General features: G+C 41.6%; 1 protein-coding gene across 11 annotated transcripts in view; it reads left to right on the forward strand.

Moving 5' to 3' along the window:
- Positions 1-275: 275 nt before the first annotated feature.
- Positions 276-18,745, forward strand: part of RBM26 (RNA binding motif protein 26) — a 54,520-nt gene continuing 36,050 nt past the window's right edge. For 10 of the 11 annotated variants that reach the window (XR_012799917.1, XR_012799914.1, XR_012799918.1 and 7 more), the window contains exons 1-10: positions 276-609; positions 7,705-7,823; positions 8,063-8,223; positions 9,914-10,105; positions 11,668-11,756; positions 13,278-13,427; positions 14,500-14,717; positions 15,034-15,294; positions 16,892-17,128; positions 18,108-18,251. Coding sequence is in view for 2 of the 11 variants with exons in the window: in XM_075590879.1 (XP_075446994.1) it covers positions 455-609; positions 7,705-7,823; positions 8,063-8,223; positions 9,914-10,105; positions 11,668-11,756; positions 13,278-13,427; positions 14,500-14,717; positions 15,034-15,294; positions 16,892-17,128; positions 18,108-18,251 (1,726 nt within the window). In the remaining 9 variants the exon portion in view is untranslated. The remainder of the gene's footprint in view (positions 610-7,704; positions 7,824-8,062; positions 8,224-9,913; positions 10,106-11,667; positions 11,757-13,277; positions 13,428-14,499; positions 14,718-15,033; positions 15,295-16,891; positions 17,129-18,107; positions 18,252-18,745) is intronic. The other variant, XM_075590880.1, reaches the window with a different exon arrangement.

Genomic DNA, 18,745 nt, shown 5'->3' on the forward strand with positions numbered 1-18,745 from the left:
ACATCTGCCCCCCCGCTCCACATCTGTCCCCCCCGCTCCACATCTGTCCCCCCCGCCACCAGGCAGCCTGCTCTACAACCGCCAGCAGACAGACTGCTTCACATCCGGCTGATGGATTGTTTGGTCACATGGTCACCCGAGCACTTGCTGTTAGTGCCTCCGTCTAACCAGCTGACCAATCACAGCGCGCAGTTGTTGGCGCCGTTGCCGTGGGCACAGTTCTCAGTCTCAGCGCGTTCTTCCTGCGTTTAATTACGTGATGACGTGAAGCGTGCACCGAAGTCTCGCGCTGTGTCGCTGTTGTTAGCGGCCGCCATCTTAGCGCGGCGGGGGCTGCGGTTCAAAGTGTTGTGTGTGTGTGTTTTTTTAGGGCCAGGGGGACACACACTAACGGGGAAAAATAAAGACGGGATATAAAAACGTTACGATATCCAAGGCAGGTAGAGTGGAGGCGATGAGGCGAACAGAGCGGGCCCGCGGGCTCAGTGTCAATGTTCCCACCGCGCAGCTGCTCCCCGACTCTCCGGGCCCGGGGGAAGAGAGCAACAAGATGATCATAGAGGACTTCGAGGCGCTGAAACACTGGCTGTCAAAGACCCTGGAGCCCATGTAAGTGACATGGCAGAGCGAGGGGGCAAATGTGTGTATAGAGATAACAACACGGGCATATGGAGGGGCAAATGTGTGCATATGGGCGGCACAACACGGGCATATGGAGGGGCAAATGTGTGCATATGGGCGGCACAACACGGGTATATGGAGGGGCAAATGTGTGCATATGGGCGGCACAACACGGGCATATGGAGGGGCAAATGTGTTCATACGAGGGACATGGAGGGGCAAATGTGTGCATATGGGGGCCACAACGCGAGCATATGGAGGGGAAATGTGTGCACATAAGGGAAACAACATGGGTATGTGGAGAGGCAAATGTGTGCATACAGGGGGCACAACAGAAGTCTATTGGGCAAATGTGGGCATTGGGGAGGGGGTGGGCATTGGGGGGGGGGGGGGGGGCACAACACAAGCCTATGAAGGGGCACATTTGTGCATTCGAGTGGTCCCCTGTGCATATTTTTTTTTTTTGGGGGGGGGGGGGGGGGACATACAGATATGTATCGTATATAGGACAGTTTGCTGTGGCCATTTTGCTGCCAGGACAGTACGCTTCTGTAGATTACCCTGTGAGACTGGGGCATTGTGGGCTATTTTGGATTATACAAATAGCTTTAATTTAGGACATTAATCCCTAACATTAAACCCTAACCCCATAATTCTAACTTTAACACTTAAATTCTCCTAACCCAGAATCCCCACATTTTAACACCCCTAATATTCCTAACCATAACAAGTCTATATGCCCTGGGGCGAATTGTCCCATTTCTGTGTGCACAGGGGGTGTCATTTTCTAGAGGTAAAACATGAGGGGGCAAAATAGACAAGTGGGAATAAAACAGGCAATAATGTTTAAAAATGAATGGAACAATGTAGAGGGGAATGGCACACAATAGTTGGAAAACCCTGTTTTTGTATTTTTTATTTAATGGTGTTATTGCAGAGATATACTGGGGTTGATTTACCAACGTAAAGAAAGTACATTTTTATTATAACATATTTCACCAGGAAAAAGTACTTGAAAATAAGAGGCAACTCAATGTATGTCCTGGGCACAAAGTACCGTTGACAACATTCATATTTTTAACATGTTTGTAACTGTAAATTGTAAACTGCTGAAGTCTTGTACAAACTTGGACAGTAAGAGGATTTGAGGGAGTCGGGTAAATTGTTCCATAAATTATCATTGGGCTTAGATTTTGGATGTCAGTTTATCATTATGCAAACCAAATGTTACATTGGAGTGTAGCCACATACCCAAATATTTAAAGCTATTAACTGAGGCAAGTTGAGTGTTATAACTGGTTCTGATCAGTAGCTCTGTAAAGGGAAGTTTACGAAATGTAGCCTTTGTCTCAAACACCATAGTTTCGTTTTTTTTTTTTAGTGTTTAAAAACAGTTTTTGTTTTGGGTGATGCAGTTTTCAACCATTGGGAAAAAAATCGGATTACAGTACATTTTGAATGGCAGAGAGGTTGGGAATGCATACTGTTGTACATATAGGATAGTATCATCCACATACATACCTTTTAATATTGATGGTACAAATCTATAACTCATGGCTATAAATATTTATGAAGTGTACCTATATGGCAACTTTCAATTTCTTTATATTAAAAATATGTCACTGTTTGATATTGATGTAATATATATTTTTTTCTATGAATTGGGAATTCACAATTCCCTGTGACCATTTAAGGTCTATAGGGTTAATCACAAGAAATCTCTATGGGTACTCGTAATATTGAACAGAATTGATATATCTATTAATAATCCTATTCCTGGATCAATTTTTGTTCCCTCTTTCCTTTTTTCCAAATAAGTTTATAATACCTTGGATGACGGTGGTAATGTAACTGTTTGTTTTAGGTTTATGTTCTAGGTATGATTGGTTTTAGTTAGGTTAATTGTATAGATAGTGTAAGGATACCCATCCGATTGGTTTAGGCTTCTCTGTGGGTTGGTACAAATACAACAACTCCAGGACCTCCTTATGAAGCGTCATAAGACGCGAAACGCGTAGAGGCATTGAGTCAGTGTTCTGTGACGACAGACGCCTGGATTCAACGTTTCCCTGCGAGGATGCTGCGACTGGCTTTTCAGTTGCTCTGCAGTTTCCCCTGCGATATACCAGGACTCTGAACTGTCGGGTTTCCTTTCCCTCCCCCTTGTGTGCGTGGGAATTCCCCAACCATGGGCTGGAAAAAATGCTTAAGAATACACCAGATCCCTGACAGGGAGATCAGAACATTTTTTACATATGTAAATTTTGTATTGTTTATTTTTTTTACATAAAGAAGTAATTATTTGGCCCTGTTGATCACAGGAGAAGTATCAAGCTGCAGGAGTGACACCCATAAAGGACATTAGAACACCTGTTAGTCAGCACGCACCCACTATCACCAGCTATTTATAAAATGTAAAAACAAATGTATAAATGTTGACAATTATATATTTTTTATATTGTATAAATGAAATAGCTATTTAAACAGAGGGAGTATCTAAGGCTGTGCTTATAGTAGCGGTGACAGCGACGCCGCGTCAAAACAAATGCATTGCCGTCGTCGCGTGCACTTATAGTAAGTACGGAGCGACGGCTTGGTCGCGATTGCTGTAAGTCATCTCAATTTGATTTTTCCAGTCACCGTAGCCTGCCGTCGCCGGCACTGTAAGCGTAGCCTAAGGCCGAGTTCAGGGTGCTTACTACACGACGTGCGCGCGCACGATCGGAACAATTGCATGGTTTTCAATGAACCATGTCAGGTAGCAATTTCTTGTGGCAGCAAAGTACAGCGTTGTCGCTGCTACATTTTGCCGTTACAACCGAAATTTGATTTTTTTGGGGGCGGCAGTCGCGTCACGTGAGCTGGTTCAGCGAACCAGCTCCGTGACACGGCCACGCCGGAACCCAACTCCTGCAGCCTGAACACAGATCGCTGGGCTGCAGGAGCGTGCGGTGGAGGAGCGCACGGGAGCACGCAGCTGTAGCATGCACCCTGAACTCGGCCTAAGGGTGAGAGTGATGGGATGAGGGGTGGATAAATTAAAGTTATGGGAGCAGTGAAGGTAAGAAACAATGAAGTGCAGACATGGAAAGGGTTTGGAAATGAAGGGATTAACTCTTTTGTTACAGTAGGGATTTGCATAAAACGTATCTGCAATTCCCTGCCTCTGGTTGTCAAAGGGTTAATAAGAGGTGGGAGTAGAAATGGGTTGCGGTAAAGGGCGGAGGAGTTGAGAGGTGAGAAATTTTGAGGGAGCACAGCAGTTGTTGAAGGGGGAGGGGAGAGGAAGGGGAGGGGTTAAGAATCCCAGCGGGAGGGTTAAGCGTCCCATGGATAGGGCTAGGAAGGTGGGTTAAGGGTCCCTGGGTGAGGGTAGTGAAGGGGTAAAGAGTCCAGAGGGGGAGAAAGGTGTTGAGAGGGGTTAAGGGTTGTGACCTTTTCTTCTTTTTTCATGCTGTCTCACACTGGAGCTGCCAGACACTCCTCCCTCCTGTGAGAAATGCAGAGGGAGTGACAGCAGGGTATCTGAGCCTGCCAGCTCTGAGAGAGATTCCACATGTGGCTGCTTTCAAAGCTGCTCTTCTGACCCGCACACTCCTCCAACACGTGATAATAAATAATCTCCCATATCAGCATATTGTCAGATTTTATAATCATGGTATTGCGATCATGGTATTACTATGTACTGGTATATTGCCCAAACCTAGTTCCAGAACAGAGCTTTGGGGGACACCACAGGTAGTTTCCAAGTGGTTACAGTTGGAGCCTGACAGACACATATTGGGATCATCCAGAAACTCCAGAGCCCTTCTGAGGGAGTGCGCATGACCAGAGAGCTGGCTAGCATGCTGGTCATATTAAGGTTAATATGATGTGGGTTTTATGGTATTTAAAAGTGTGGGGGGCTGCTTACATGCAGGAATAAGGAAGGTCCCTGATGAAGAAGTTGGACATTCGTTACCAGGGTATGTGCAGGAGGTCCATTAGTTAATTCTCACCATCAAGCAGGCTCAATGTTTGAGGGACTCGCAAGTGGTCCCTATGAGGTCATAGCGTTATGTGTGGCCAGGGGCAGAAGGTGTTCACGGCCCTAGGTGGTGAACATCTGACCAGGACGACGGCCGATGTGGCTTTGGGCACGAGTCATGATAGGCAGGATCATGTGCTCAGTGGGGATCTGGATGGTGAGAAGATGGATGACCTCCTGTATGGGTTCAGTAATAGAAACTGTGGCCATTGAAATATCCATTTTGGTGTCATGGTAGTTTTATTTTGGGGAAGGGTGTATGGAGTCTCCACTGTCATGTTAAAGAAAAGTTAAACCAATTTAGAGCATGTGGTTTAATACCAGAGCTTGTTTAACATAATAGCGTGGTCCACCGTATTAATAGCCTTTGCAAAATCTAGGTATATTGTCATAGAGGTGTGTGTGTGTGTGTATATATTTGTTTGTTTGTAGGTTGTTATTCCTAATGAATAATACAATTTCTCTCAGATATAATGGTGTGTGTAGAGCTTTTCAAACCTTTGTGATCTCTTCTTCCCCCATCCTTTGTTTACACACAACCTTTAGTGTGTGTGTATGTGTGTGTCATACGTGTCATACGTGAAGAAGAAACGCACTAATAATAAAAAAAAAAGTATCTGCGTTTCTTGAAGTGCTGTTTTGATTATTCTGCAAAGAAAGTAGTTTTTCCATTGGAAGAAGCTAAAGGTGCAGTCCAATTAGGCCAAAATTGAGCGAATGACAGTGATAGTTGATAGTACAGTATGTGCATTTTGAATATTAAGTATTGTAATCATATGTTAATGTACTCGGCACTGTATAAAATGTAGACTCTAAGTCCGGGCCCTGAACACATTAGAAACAGGAAAATAAAGTAGCCTTACCCTCAGACATGATGAAAGTTGTCACTGGGATATTGAGTCTAGGCGCAATGTTCATCTTTCCTGCCTTGCCTTCAAATACTTTCTGGGCAAGCTACCCGTCTATCTGAACAAGCTCCTCACCCCTACCACATGCAGCGCTTATCATCTGAGATCTGACTCCAAAAGACTGTTCATGTTCCCTTGGTTCAGCAAAGTATCCGTCCGCTCCTCCTTCTCTTACCATGCACCCCAAAACTGGAACAACCTACCGGACACAGCCACCACCAGTCTAAGTTCTTTCAAAACTAAAGCTGTCCCACATTTTAATCTGGTCTGTAACTGTTACATATGCATATAATATATATTATCTTTTACTGCATGCAATGCCTTGTATATAATGTATACAGTATCATGTTCACTTATGTAACTATATTTGTAACCATGTATTATTTGTAATCATAAGGCCGCGTTTATAGTGCCAGCGTCGTGACCGATGACATCGCCATTGGTGAAAGTTGCACGTGACATTGGCGACAAGGCCAGTGACGCCACGAGGGGGGAAGGCAGAGTGCAATAGGCGCTCTGTGATTGGTGTAGACTCACGTGTGGCGACCGTCTCTCCCAAAATCAAATTCTACTGACTGAAACATTTTTGGACGCTCCGTCGTCATCGTGCTTACTATAAGCGCATGCGACAGATTCCATGTGTTTGTTTTGGCGCGACTTCGCGTCGCCGGGCACTATAAGCGCAGCTTTACTTTGCCCAGGACATAATTGAAAACGAAAGGTAACTCATTGTATTACTATCTGGTAAAACATTTTTATAAATCAATAGTCTGGGTGCACATGCCACATCCTTCAGGAGTGGGAGATGTGACTGTTGTCTGCTTTACCCCAGTGATAAGGTTAGGATATTCTCTACTTGTTCTTGTCAAATGTCCAGCTAGGAAAGAAACTAATGGATGAACAAGGGCAAGTACAAAGGCAGTAAAATCCATACCTTATAATTAAATGTTACTGTTTATAAACATTAACAATAACTTTTACAAATGTATGCATCACTGTCATCTTTTCAATTTGTTTAATTTCTTCATATTATGTGCACAGCATTCATACATAGGAATATCTTCCACTGTGTAATTCCTCTTGTTAAGGGAAGTTTTGGTGAACGGGTTTGTTGGTCTATATAACTTCAGGTATAATGCTTTTTCTGTTTGCTGATGCTAAAGTACATGGTGTAGATGAGTATAATTACTGTTGGGTGGTAGTAAGTAGTAAAATACATGATTGGATAGTGAAGCATTAAGAGAATGGAGACAAGATCCCAGCGTGCCCCCCAAAAATATGCACAATTCTTTCTACCTTTTTATTCTTTAATGGGAGACTGTCCTTTTACTGGTATATGTAGGGAAGATATTTACATGTACAGTTTAAATCAGCCCATGTGTCTTGTCACTTCTATGTAGACTAGACGTGAGTTTACTTAATCCCTGTTATTTTCCATTTAATAGACATTGAGGGTCCTGTAGTCTACATTAGTTATTTTGGTGTGTTAATCTATTCATACTGAGGCTGCTTCTCACGTCTTGTCCTCACCGCCCATTATGCATCTACTATAGAGAGCACGTTATAGCTATGCTTGCAGCTACTCTCTGCTTTTAGTCATTTGTGCGTTCCCTGCATTATCAATACATTTTATTTTTATTATTTTCTCTGACTTTCTTATATATATATATATATATATATATATATATATATATATATATATATATATATATATATATATATATATATATACACACTTTTTTGTTCAAAAATTCTATTCTATACCTCGGCTCATATTATATATATATATATATATATATATATATATATATATATATATATATATATATATATATATATATATATATATATATATATATATACACACACACACACATACTTTTTTGTTCAAAAATTCTATTCTATACCTCGGCTCAGCATTTCCCCCAGTTGCTTAGTTGTACAGTTCCTTGAAGTGGTCATTACCAAAAGCCTTGCTAATCTGTAGTGTTAACATCTACCGTTCCTATCCTCTAAGCAGAAACAGCCCCAATACCAATTGCTCTGACAATTCACTCTCCCTTGAGCTTCTCCAAGTAATCGGTTTAGTGGTATTGCTGTATCCTTGTTTCTGCTGCTTCTAACTCCTCTGTCTTTTTCTATTTACAGTTGTGATGCTGACCCATCAGCCCTTGCAAAATATGTACTTGCATTAGTAAAGAAGGATAAAAGCGACATAGACCTGAAGGCTTTTTGCATAGATCAGCTGGATGTATTCCTCCAGAGAGGTATAGTTTAATGTTTGTGTGAATATTACTGCCTAAGAAATAACCCTGGTTGTATTTACTTAAGTAAAGAAAAAGGTGCATGGGAATACACTAACACTAAATATATTTAAAAAATCACTGCATAGTTCTACGACAAGTGAAGATATTATTTTGGCAGTACATCATGATGTTGAAATTTGCTAACTTACAAACTTGTAATACAATGCAAATATTTACCTATTTTTCTTTTCCCTATTCAGAGACCCAAGGCTTTGTGGACAAACTTTTTGATGCAGTGAACACAAAGAGTTACCTTCCTCCTCCTGAGGCTCAATCGTCTGCCACTGTAAAAGTAGAAATTTTCGAACACCAAGAGAAAGAAGTGAAGCAAGAAATGAAGGAAGAAGTGAAGGAAGAAGAGGTATGAAGTAGGGAGGCATGAATTAATAATAGCGGGACTCGTAGATTCAAAGCACCCGATGTTAATAACAGAAAATGTGTGTTTCCCTGGAAAGCTATGTCGTGTTTTGGAAACCTGTGGTGGAGTGCCACCTAGGCTAATCTTAAATTGGTTGTTGTCAACAGTTTAATAGGTTAAAACCAGTTCAATGTCTTTTTTTTTTTTTTTCTCCACCTTGAAGTATTTCCTAAATTTTTTGATCAACACTTATCAGCACTTTCACATGTCTGAGACAAACTCACATGTCTGAGACAGACCCACAAATCTGACTTACCCCATAATCACAGCATGTTATGGTTCCATTGCAGTACAGGATTTGGGGTAATGACATGACACTTCTTGCTTCTTATCCACTTCAACATGGATCCCTATAAGCTTATGCCTGACATACACAGCTTTTAAGGCAAAGCCTGGGGTTAAAGTGCATAGCCAGGAAACCTACTCGCAGACCTGTTTCAACCTTTTGGATCTCCTCAGTGTGAGGATGGTTACTGGCCTTGCACTGGCCTTGCACTGTGAAGCCGTTCGTGGCTACAAATTAGGTACACAATTAAGTTATGGCGAGTAGAAAAGTGACAAACGCCCTCCACCGGTTTGCTGCAGTGGAAGCTTGGTATGCTGTGTACCATTAAAGGGTAAGGCAGGTTTGTAGACCTGTCCTAGATATGAACTAGCTCATAAGTGTTCCTCATCATTGCTGTAAGTTGTAGGGTTTTTGTGACTTTACTTTTACGCCCCATAACTTACCTGTGTATCTGGTTTTACATTATTATTTATTTAATTTAAGTTTTCATGGCCATAACTTACCTGTGTATCTGGTTTTACATTATTATTTATTTAATTTAAGTTTTCATGGAAATGCCTGTAGACATTGTAACCAGAAGTTCTCGCTCGCGCTTTCCATGTCCTGGCCCATGCCTTTCTATTTCCTTTGTGTCCTGCATAAAATGGGCATACATCTAGTAATTTGGTTACCTTATTAGTGCGATGAAAGTCGTCTTCCTCGATTCCCAAAACTTATTGAAACATTAACCGATTAGCCAGAACTGATCCGTTTATTTTAGTTTCATGTTTTACTGCACCTTTAAAGACAGACACAAGTGAAATAAAAACAAAACTACTTTTTTTTGTATTGATGGAGCCAAATGCAGTTGCTTGAAAAAAAAAAAACTAATTTAGTGGCGTCCTTTTGCCCCCTCTCTTGGGCCTTTTGCCCCCTCTCTTGGGCCTTTTGCCTCTCTCTCGGCAGTCCCTCTCTTGGGCCTTTTGCCTCTCTCTCGGCAGTCCCTCTCTTGGGCCTTTGCCTCTCTCTCGGCAGTCCCTCTCTTGGGCCTTTTGCCTCTCTCGGCAGTCCCTCTCTTGGGCCTTTTGCCTCTCTCTCGGCAGTCCTTCTCTTGGGCCTTTTGCCTCTCTCTCGGCAGTCCTTCTCTTGGGCCTTTTGCCTCTCTCTCGGCAGTCCCTCACTTTGGCCTTTTGCCTCTCTCTCGGCAGTCCCTCACTTTGGCCTTTTGCCTCTCTCTCGGCAGTCACTTTGGCCTTTTGCCTCTCTCTCGGCAGTCCCTCACTTTGGCCTTTTGTCTGCTTTTTTTTTTTTCTAACTTAAACGAGCAGTTCCCCATCAGAATTGTTTTTACTGTTACTGTTTTTACAGGGTTTAGAAGCAAGGGACAGTGAAGCTGAACCATTTTTCGGCATTCAGTACCCTCTAGTTCCTGAGATACCGGGGAATGTGTCGTTGGCTCCTCTCCTCCACGGGAAACAAAATAGAGGTTTAAATCTCCTGCGTCATCTGCCGTCTTACGCGTGGGATTTAAACAACCAGAAAGCTGCTGCGCCTCCTTCGGTATGTATTTCTGAAACCAGGGCTCCCCAAAAGCTAAAATGAATCTGATTCAGCTCATGCTTCCCACCCATGTTAAAGCAGCAATCCTGCTTTCCTTATTTCTTTTATTTATTTTTATAATAGGTTTGACGCAGGGGGTCTCTGGAACTGAACGTGTTAATTTCAGCTTTGCGGACCACCTGCTTCCCGAGATACCTCCGTAGCAGGTGCCGGTAGCAGCTCCAACTTGGCTCATCCCTTCCGACTTCCTATTGGCCCACGTGACTGGGACCTTTAAACCTGTGGAGCTGTTGCAGACACCCCCTGCGGGAGGTAAGTATCTCAGGGAGCAGGGGGTTCCCCGGAGCTGAAATTAATGTGGTTCAGCTTTGGGTAACCCCTGCTTCACACGTATATAAAAAAAAAAAAATACATGTTCTGCTTCTTTTTTTTTTTTAAAGAAGAATTGTTTTTAAAAGTTTTACAGGATGGGAACTGAGGGGTTCCCCAGAGCCAAGCGCCACGGTTTTCAGCTACAAGAACCCCCTGCTTCCCGATATTGTTTAGGTGAAGTTGCCATGTTTAAATCTACCTCGTGGAAAAACAAAAAGTTCTTCCAAAGCTCGGACTAGTAGAAAGCCACAACATCCGTGTGCTTTCCTTGTGGCTTTGATCACCATACCTCCCCGTACATCAATCACACAAATTAGAATGTAATCTTTTTGGGGCAGGATATTTTGCCTGCACAATTCTATGTACAGTGCTATGTACCTTGTCAGTGCTATATAATTAAAATGGTATCTCCTTATGTATTTATTTTTAGATACCTCTTAAACATATAACTGGCATTATTTCAGTCTTGTGTGAGAATCCACCTTTAAATATTTAATGCACTGTTTGGCCTACCCATACTTTACATAAATCTTTTTGTTTTTGCAACACGTTTTGTCTTTGAATGTCATGATTTAGTAGCTGAGCAGAGTAGATGTTACATAACTGAATCTGTTTAAAATGGACTAAAGAGAATAGTGATTTGATACCAATAGTAACTTTTAGAGTGCTCTTATGACACAACTCGTACATCATCTTTCGTGACATATTGGGTAAGTAATGTAAAAAATGCTTATTTTCTGTGGGATGGTTGGGCTAACTTCTCCAATGATCAAAACAGAAGTGGACCCCCCTTCACTTCCGTTTCCGTCAACCGATGGGGGTTGTCTTTCGTGATCAGAGTTGAAAGCAAAACTATGCCCTATTAATTGTAAGGCAGCAGTTTTTTTTCCCCCTCCATTGAAGCACAACTCATACTTTCTTACCATTTGCCTTGTTGTTACCTTCTGGTCCTTTAGCTGTGAAAGGATAACCTGTATTGTATTGGAATTATTTGCTTCTTCCACTAGCAGTGAAATTATCTATTTGATGTTATTCATTTTACCAATTATATTTTTACTTTTGTAAGTTGCACTTTTCAGCTGCTGCACATTCTCAACAATTTCCACAAGCTTTTTTTGTTTTGTTTCTTAAAAACAAAAAAAATTTTTTTTTAGTAAGGCCTTTATTTATTTTCTTTAAATGTGTGTAAGGTACCCAAAGAAGACGACAAAGATAAGAAACTTCCTAGAAGAGTAAACCATAGTCCTCAGCAGTCGAGCACTCGGCACAGAGAAAATAGGTAATTCATATGTGACTGTCATAAAGACTAGAGATGGGCGGATTCACCCAAATCCGTTTCCTGCATATTCTCTCATCTCGCCCCCCCCCCCCCCAAATCTGTTTCCGGCATATTCTCTCATCTCCCCCCCCCAAATCCGTTTTGTAGTGTAAAATCCGCAAACGGATTTGGGCGGTTTTAATCCGCGTGGATTCATCAAAAACCACCATTGGATACTATCCGTTGACTTGATTTGTAGAATCCAATCCGTGGCTTCTTAAAAATCCATCAACGGATTGCTGAATTTGCGCAGTTTATTGGTAATAGTAAAATATCCGCCAACCGCGAATCGCCCTTTTTGAGATTGACCCGCTGAAATCCACAGACTAAAGGAAACAGGCCGATCCGCTGCGGATCCAAATCCGCTCCAAAAATTCACCCATCTCTAAAATAATTTTGGTGTTTTTAAGTACATGGGGGGAAATGTGACCGTCATGAAACAGTCTCCCATTAAGTGTGGTGTGGGCAATTACAGAAAAAACTAACGCTTTGTGAAAAATGAAATATCAAGCAGCATTTTAGAGTTTAGCTAACTTGAATGAACTGCTCCTTTCATTTTATTTATTTTGTTACAAAATATATAATAATGTTAACTTTTAGGGATGAACTGCTTTCCTTACACAGTCGTTTAAAACGTTTCCTGTCTGTTAAATTTTTTAGTACAAAACACTGAAAATGCAGGGGATTTTGCGTTTAGGAATGCTGAACAGTTCATGTAACAGTTACAGTACTTCTGAATATTCCCTACACCTTTACATAAAGTGTGTGTTTCTATATATAATAAACAGTAATAAATTCACTATTACTAAATAGTTTTCTCACAACCCCCCTCCCTTATCTCTACACACACCCCACCCACACACGCCTGTATTGTGTTGCTGTTTACTTTGCTATGAAACAAAATGGTAGGCTTTTCAAATACCACTAGAGATTGTGTTCTAATCAATTTTAACGCTCTGCTTCAACACAACCTGTCTTAATTTAAACTATATTGCAGTTTCTGTAACCCTAATGTTCCTTTAGAAGCATGGACTTGTTATATACTGTAGATGAATTTGAGAGTTCTTAGTATTGTATTGCATAAACCTTCACAAATTTACTGTATTCAAGAAGGATGTCAAGAGAAGTCTTAGTTTGTGTCTCTGGTAAATTTAAAGTTTAATTTTAACACTACCATAATAGTACACACTGTATCATAATAGTAAATGCAGCACAAATTAACCTTATCTGCTAAATTCTTTACCTTTTTAAAAATGTCTTTATATAAGTAAATAACAATATTCCTCTATATCGTGCAAATTGGTATATAAACATTGTAGGCGCCGTTTATTTTCTTTCTTAGCTGTGATGGCAAAAGCGTCCGTGTAGAATTTCACATGAGTACCAATGGACCCTGTAACATTTCCCCTGGATGTGCTGCAGGTCCCTTTTAGCATTTGCAAAGATTCTAAAACGTCTCTTAACACATTTTTGTCACGGAAGGGAGAACAGTCGAAAGCGTGGGAACTCTGATCGAGAGAGCGCTTCCATACAAAATACCTCCAGATCAGGTCAGGAGCAGAAGCAAGATGTTGAAATGCCACCTACCCGTGTGGGAGGGTGCAAAGTTCAGAGTACAAAAAACAACACAAGGTAAAATATTGTGAAGCATTCTTATTTAATGGAGTTGAATTTAGATTAAACAACCTATTTGGTGAACTGCAAAAACAAGATCACTCATCTTATTGGTTTTATAAAAACGGGTATTTTTCTAGTGTATTATTTGTGATCAGAAATCAACTATGAAGACCACAAGTAGTAATGTTATTTCACAGAGTGCTTTTCTCCCAATGGAAAACAAAGCGTTTCAGAATTACAATATAGTACGTAGTGCTGTACATATAATTTTACAGACATGGGCCCTGACAAGCTTGTTATTGTGTGTGTGTGTGTGTGTGTGTGTGTTAAAACTTTGTACTGACCTTTTCAGGATTTGTGATCCTCGCCATCACCAGCATTTGCTGATTTTATAATAATTTCAGACATGTAAGCTGTAATACATTTTTCACTCTACAGATATGTTGTATACCCTGTCTGTATTTTGTTACACTGCACAAAAAGAGAGTAGGAGAATGTGTCTTTTCTTGGTGTTTAGCCTCTTCGTTCTCTTCCCTTCCAATGCCCTAAACCAAATTGATATGCATATGCAAGTAGTCCATCATATTAATAAACCCACTCGGATCATCTTGGTTGACTTGCTCCTTTTTTAAATCTTCAGAAGTGAGGTGCAGAACCTATAAATTGATGTTGAACTAATCTGTATGGAGTATAACCAAATCTTTATACAGTAGAATAATGCAGCGACTGCTTCCCATCTCGTAAAAGAATGCAGTGTTTGATAAACTAATCTAGGTGTGATCCTCATGTATCCAAAATAATGCAATTTACTATTTCCCACAGCTAAAATGCACTAATTACATTTTAAAAAGCAGATGAGCGTCAAGGGTGTGGAAATCTAAAAAAAAAAAAAAAATCCTAAAAACTCATAAAAGAAAATTTTGAAGCATGCAGAAGGGGGCTTCCATTTTTATCTGGGTTGCAGTCCTATTTCAGAGGGCATTGTCTTGATTTCTCTCCCTCACAAGCTCTGCATATTGTGCCTTTTAATGCGTGTTGCTCATCAAATGTCATGGAAATAATTGCCACACTTTTTTACTTTCTCTAGGAGTAGGGATGATCGAAAGAAAGATGACCGCTCCCGTAAAAGGGAGTATGACCGGAACCTTCCACGACGAGATTCGTACAGGGATAGGTACAACAGGAGACGAGGGAGGAGTCGTAGTTACAGCAGAAGCCGTAGCCGCAGTTGGAGTAAAGAGAGACAGCGGGATAGAGACAGAGATAGAAGTCGTAGCAGAACAAGGAGCAGAACAAGGAGCAGAGGTACTTATATTTGTCTTGCTTTTAATCTTAGTCTGAGGATGTTGAATTTCCTATTGTAATATCATGTAAATTTTAAAACTCAGCTCCACTGAGGTGCGAAGTGAAATGCATCAGCACTTTGTTGTAAACATTGTTCTCTTTTAAGAATCGTTTATTTATTTTTCTTAAAAAAAAAAAAAAAAAACAGTCCTTTTTAATTTAGCTCAATAAGCAAACATGGTTTTATCCGAAAAAGTTTTATTATTTTTTTTTTGCTTTTGTTTCTGTTTCATTCACGTTTTTAAAATGATGATTTTTTGTTTTTTGTTTTTAACAGACAGAGATTCTGGGAAGCCAAAGTATGACCCTGGTAGATCGGATCCAATAGACAACAATTACCCAACGGGATCTTCCGTGCCCCTTCTCGTATCTGCTCATTACCCAGTTCCTACCCTAAGCAGCACCATTACAGTTATTACCCCATCACACCATGGAAACAACACAACTGAAAACTGGCCAGAATTTCATGAAGATCAAGTGGACCACAGCGCTTATGCTAGACCTCCGATGCCTAAGAAACGCTGCAGGGACTATGACGGTATGCATAACAGTGGAGTACTTTGAAGTCAAAGGCAACTTACACATTCAGATTCATGTTGTACCTATCTTGAAACCACTTAATCTTTTATTTAATTGTATAACTTAAGAAAGTAGCATTTTAAAATATCAACGCCCTAACTTTGTTCTTTATAAGTGTTAATTGCACAGATGCTGTAACCACAGTGTGTAAATTGAATGTTGATAGTAGAAAATCTCATGATAACTTTTTTAAATGTGAATGGACAAACTATAAATTTGTGTGTTCCCAAGCAAACCTTTAAGTTGAATTTAAGAGGAAAACAAGAAAAAACACAAAAGCGCACCAAGATGAGAGATAGATATTTTATTAGCAACAAATAATAAAATTAGTAACTTACATATAAAATTTCTTTAATAATCCCCGATCTGGTGTCTATCACAGGAGTAGGGCATCACATAGGAAGTATGAAGGGTAATCTCAGTTCTGAGAGATCAGACCCGCGCGCTGGGGCTGTCTCTGTTCACTCTCCTGTCCTCCACGTGTGGTAGCGTGGTGCAGAGTGTAGCACACATGTGCAGGAACCGGGGCCTTCAATAGGTGTCCTTAGGATGCCTGTCCGTTTTTGATAGCATAGAAACGATCGGAAATAAGCAGGAACGGTACACTTGAGTGTGTACTGGTGGTGGGTAGTAAAACCGCCAGCCACAACAGTCGCGACGCGTTTCGTTTAACAAAGTAAACTTCTTCAGGCAATATGAAACATATTGCCTGAAGAAGTTTACTTTATTAAACGAAACGCGTCGCGACTGTTGTGGCTGGCGGTTTTACTACCCACCACCAGTACACACTCAAGTGTACCGTTCCTGCTTATTTCCGATCGTTTCTATGCTATCAAAAACGGACAGGCATCCTAAGGACACCTATTGAAGGCCCCGGTTCCTGCACATGTGTGCTACACTCTGCACCACGCTACCACACGTGGAGGACAGGAGAGTGAACAGAGACAGCCCCAGCGCGCGGGTCTGATCTCTCAGAACTGAGATTACCCTTCATACTTCCTATGTGATGCCCTACTCCTGTGATAGACACCAGATCGGGGATTATTAAAGAAATTTTATATGTAAGTTACTAATTTTATTATTTGTTGCTAATACAATATCTATCTCTCATCTTGGTGCGCTTTTGTGTTTTTTCTTGTTTTGCTGATATTGGTATCACCATCGGGGTTCCGGTGGAGACCACATTTGGAGGTGGGGGAGACACCTCATAAACACAGAAGCAGCAAGAGAACTGAGAGGGATCAACAATCCAAGCTTAAAGAGCCAGAGCGCGGACTGAACTTTTCATTACTGAATTTAAGAGGACCCTGTTCATAAATGAAAGGAACGGCAATCCATGTTTTAGTTAAGTTGTTGCACATATAATTCTTCTAATCCTTTTTGTAGCTTTCAAGGATATATTGAAGCACCAAACAACTCTAGGCTGTGAAATTTCAGATGGCATATTTTCTTCTGATTTGTTCATTTTTAGTCCCATATTTGCCATCCTGAGTTGATTTTGCCCTATGATTTTCATGTTCAATTTGTGTAACATGTCTTGGCTTTTGTTTCCTCAGAGAAGGGATTTTGCATGAGAGGCGATATGTGCCCTTTTGACCACGGGAGCGATCCTGTAGTCGTTGAAGATGTAAACCTACCCGGGATACTACCCTTCCCAGCACCACCTCCAGTTGTAGACAGGCCACCCCCTCCCGGCCTTCCCCCACCATCACTTTTAACACCACCTCCTGTAAATCTCCGACCTCCGGTCCCACCGCCGGGTGCTCTTCCACCCAGCCTTTCAGCAGTCACAGGTACTGTGCCAAAACCAACAGAATGTGTAACTTGAAGGGTAACAAGGTGTAGAATGGTCTAGTGTATACAATTATTGAAATACATCTTAGCCAGATTCTGTGATAAGAGCTAGTGTAAGCATTTTAAAATGCAGGATTTTATCTTCATTTGTAGGATGTCTTCATAGCATCTTTAAATGGTGGTAACCTGTAAAGAAATAGACATGGATTTAGTGAGTCATGTTTGTTTCCAAATGTAACGTTGGGATCAGTTTTCTGTAAGGCCGCGTATATCGTGTGTGTGTGCGCGCACAAGTGTTCTCGCAGCGTCACGCTCGTCTGTAGCAGGAGAGATTTCTGTCCTGCAGGCAGGCGATGGGGAGGCATGTCGGATGGCGAGACGTCACGGAGCCGGTTCGCCCACATTGGGCAAATCGGTCACGTGACCCGGCCATCACGCGGCAAAGACAAACAAGTTTGTCTCGCCACGCATCAGCCGCTTTGGCGCTCACTATGCACATGCGCATTGGCCTCCATTGGTTTGACGTCGCTCGCGCCGCACTTATAGTGACGTCACGCTGCGGTCGCTGGAAAAATCAAATTGGCTTGACTTCCAGCGATAGCGACCAAGCAGTCGCGCCGCTTCTACTATAAGCTCACGCGACGGCAATACATTTGTTTTGCTGCGACGTTGCGTCGCCGGCACTATAAGTGCGGCCTAAGACTCTTACGTGTTTGCTGAAAGATACCAGCAATAGTGTTCAAGCATTGTTTTAGTTGGAGATTGTGAGACATCAGTTTTTAACTCAAATTATAGATATCTTTTACTCTGTACATAGTGTACGCAATAAACACAACACAAATTGTTACATAATGTATTGAGCATCTATTACTGTTGGAAATTTCGGTAGAAAGAGACCTGCCCACACACTATTTAATATTATTTGACACATTGAAGAGGTTTTTAGGGTTTAAATGCTTCTCATTTTGTTCTTTACAGGACCGCCACCTCCTCTTCCGCCTTTACAGCCTGCTGGTATGGATGCTCCTCCCAACTCTGCTACAAGCTCCGTTCCTACTGTTGTGACCACTGTCATTCGTCATCCTCCTCCCCCTGGAGCACCACCCTCTCTCTTTTCCTCAGGTATCATTACTCATGTATTTTCAGTATTTATATGTTACTACTTCCTTATTTTCGATTTCTTTGTAGTTATATGTTTTTATTTCGCTGGACCTATGGTGTCATGTTGTACATAGGGTTGCCATGTGCCCAGTATTGAACCGGACTGTGCTGTATTTGGATCCTCTGTCCAGTAAAACAGTAAAGGTTATACTTGACATGTATGTGTAAACCGGTATTACCTCTGTGGACATACTGTAGTGGCCTGACCAGTTTGGTGGGCTGCGGGATTTTCCTGAGCAGGCAGAGAGCAGGGGGCTGGGCAACTTCTTTCATCCTGATTGGCTGCTGCTGGGTAATGTCAGGAGCCTGGTGCCAAGGAGAGGAGGAAACGGCATGGAGCGGAGAGGTGTGTGTCTTGAGCACGTGTGTGACTCGAGCACTTGTGTGTCTCGAGCACGTGTGTGTCTCGAGCACGTGTGTGTCTCGAGCACGTGTGTGATTGTGTCTCGAGCGCG

This window comes from Ascaphus truei, chromosome 3 (genome assembly GCF_040206685.1).
Source record: "Ascaphus truei isolate aAscTru1 chromosome 3, aAscTru1.hap1, whole genome shotgun sequence".
Lineage (NCBI taxonomy): Eukaryota > Metazoa > Chordata > Amphibia > Anura > Ascaphidae > Ascaphus > Ascaphus truei.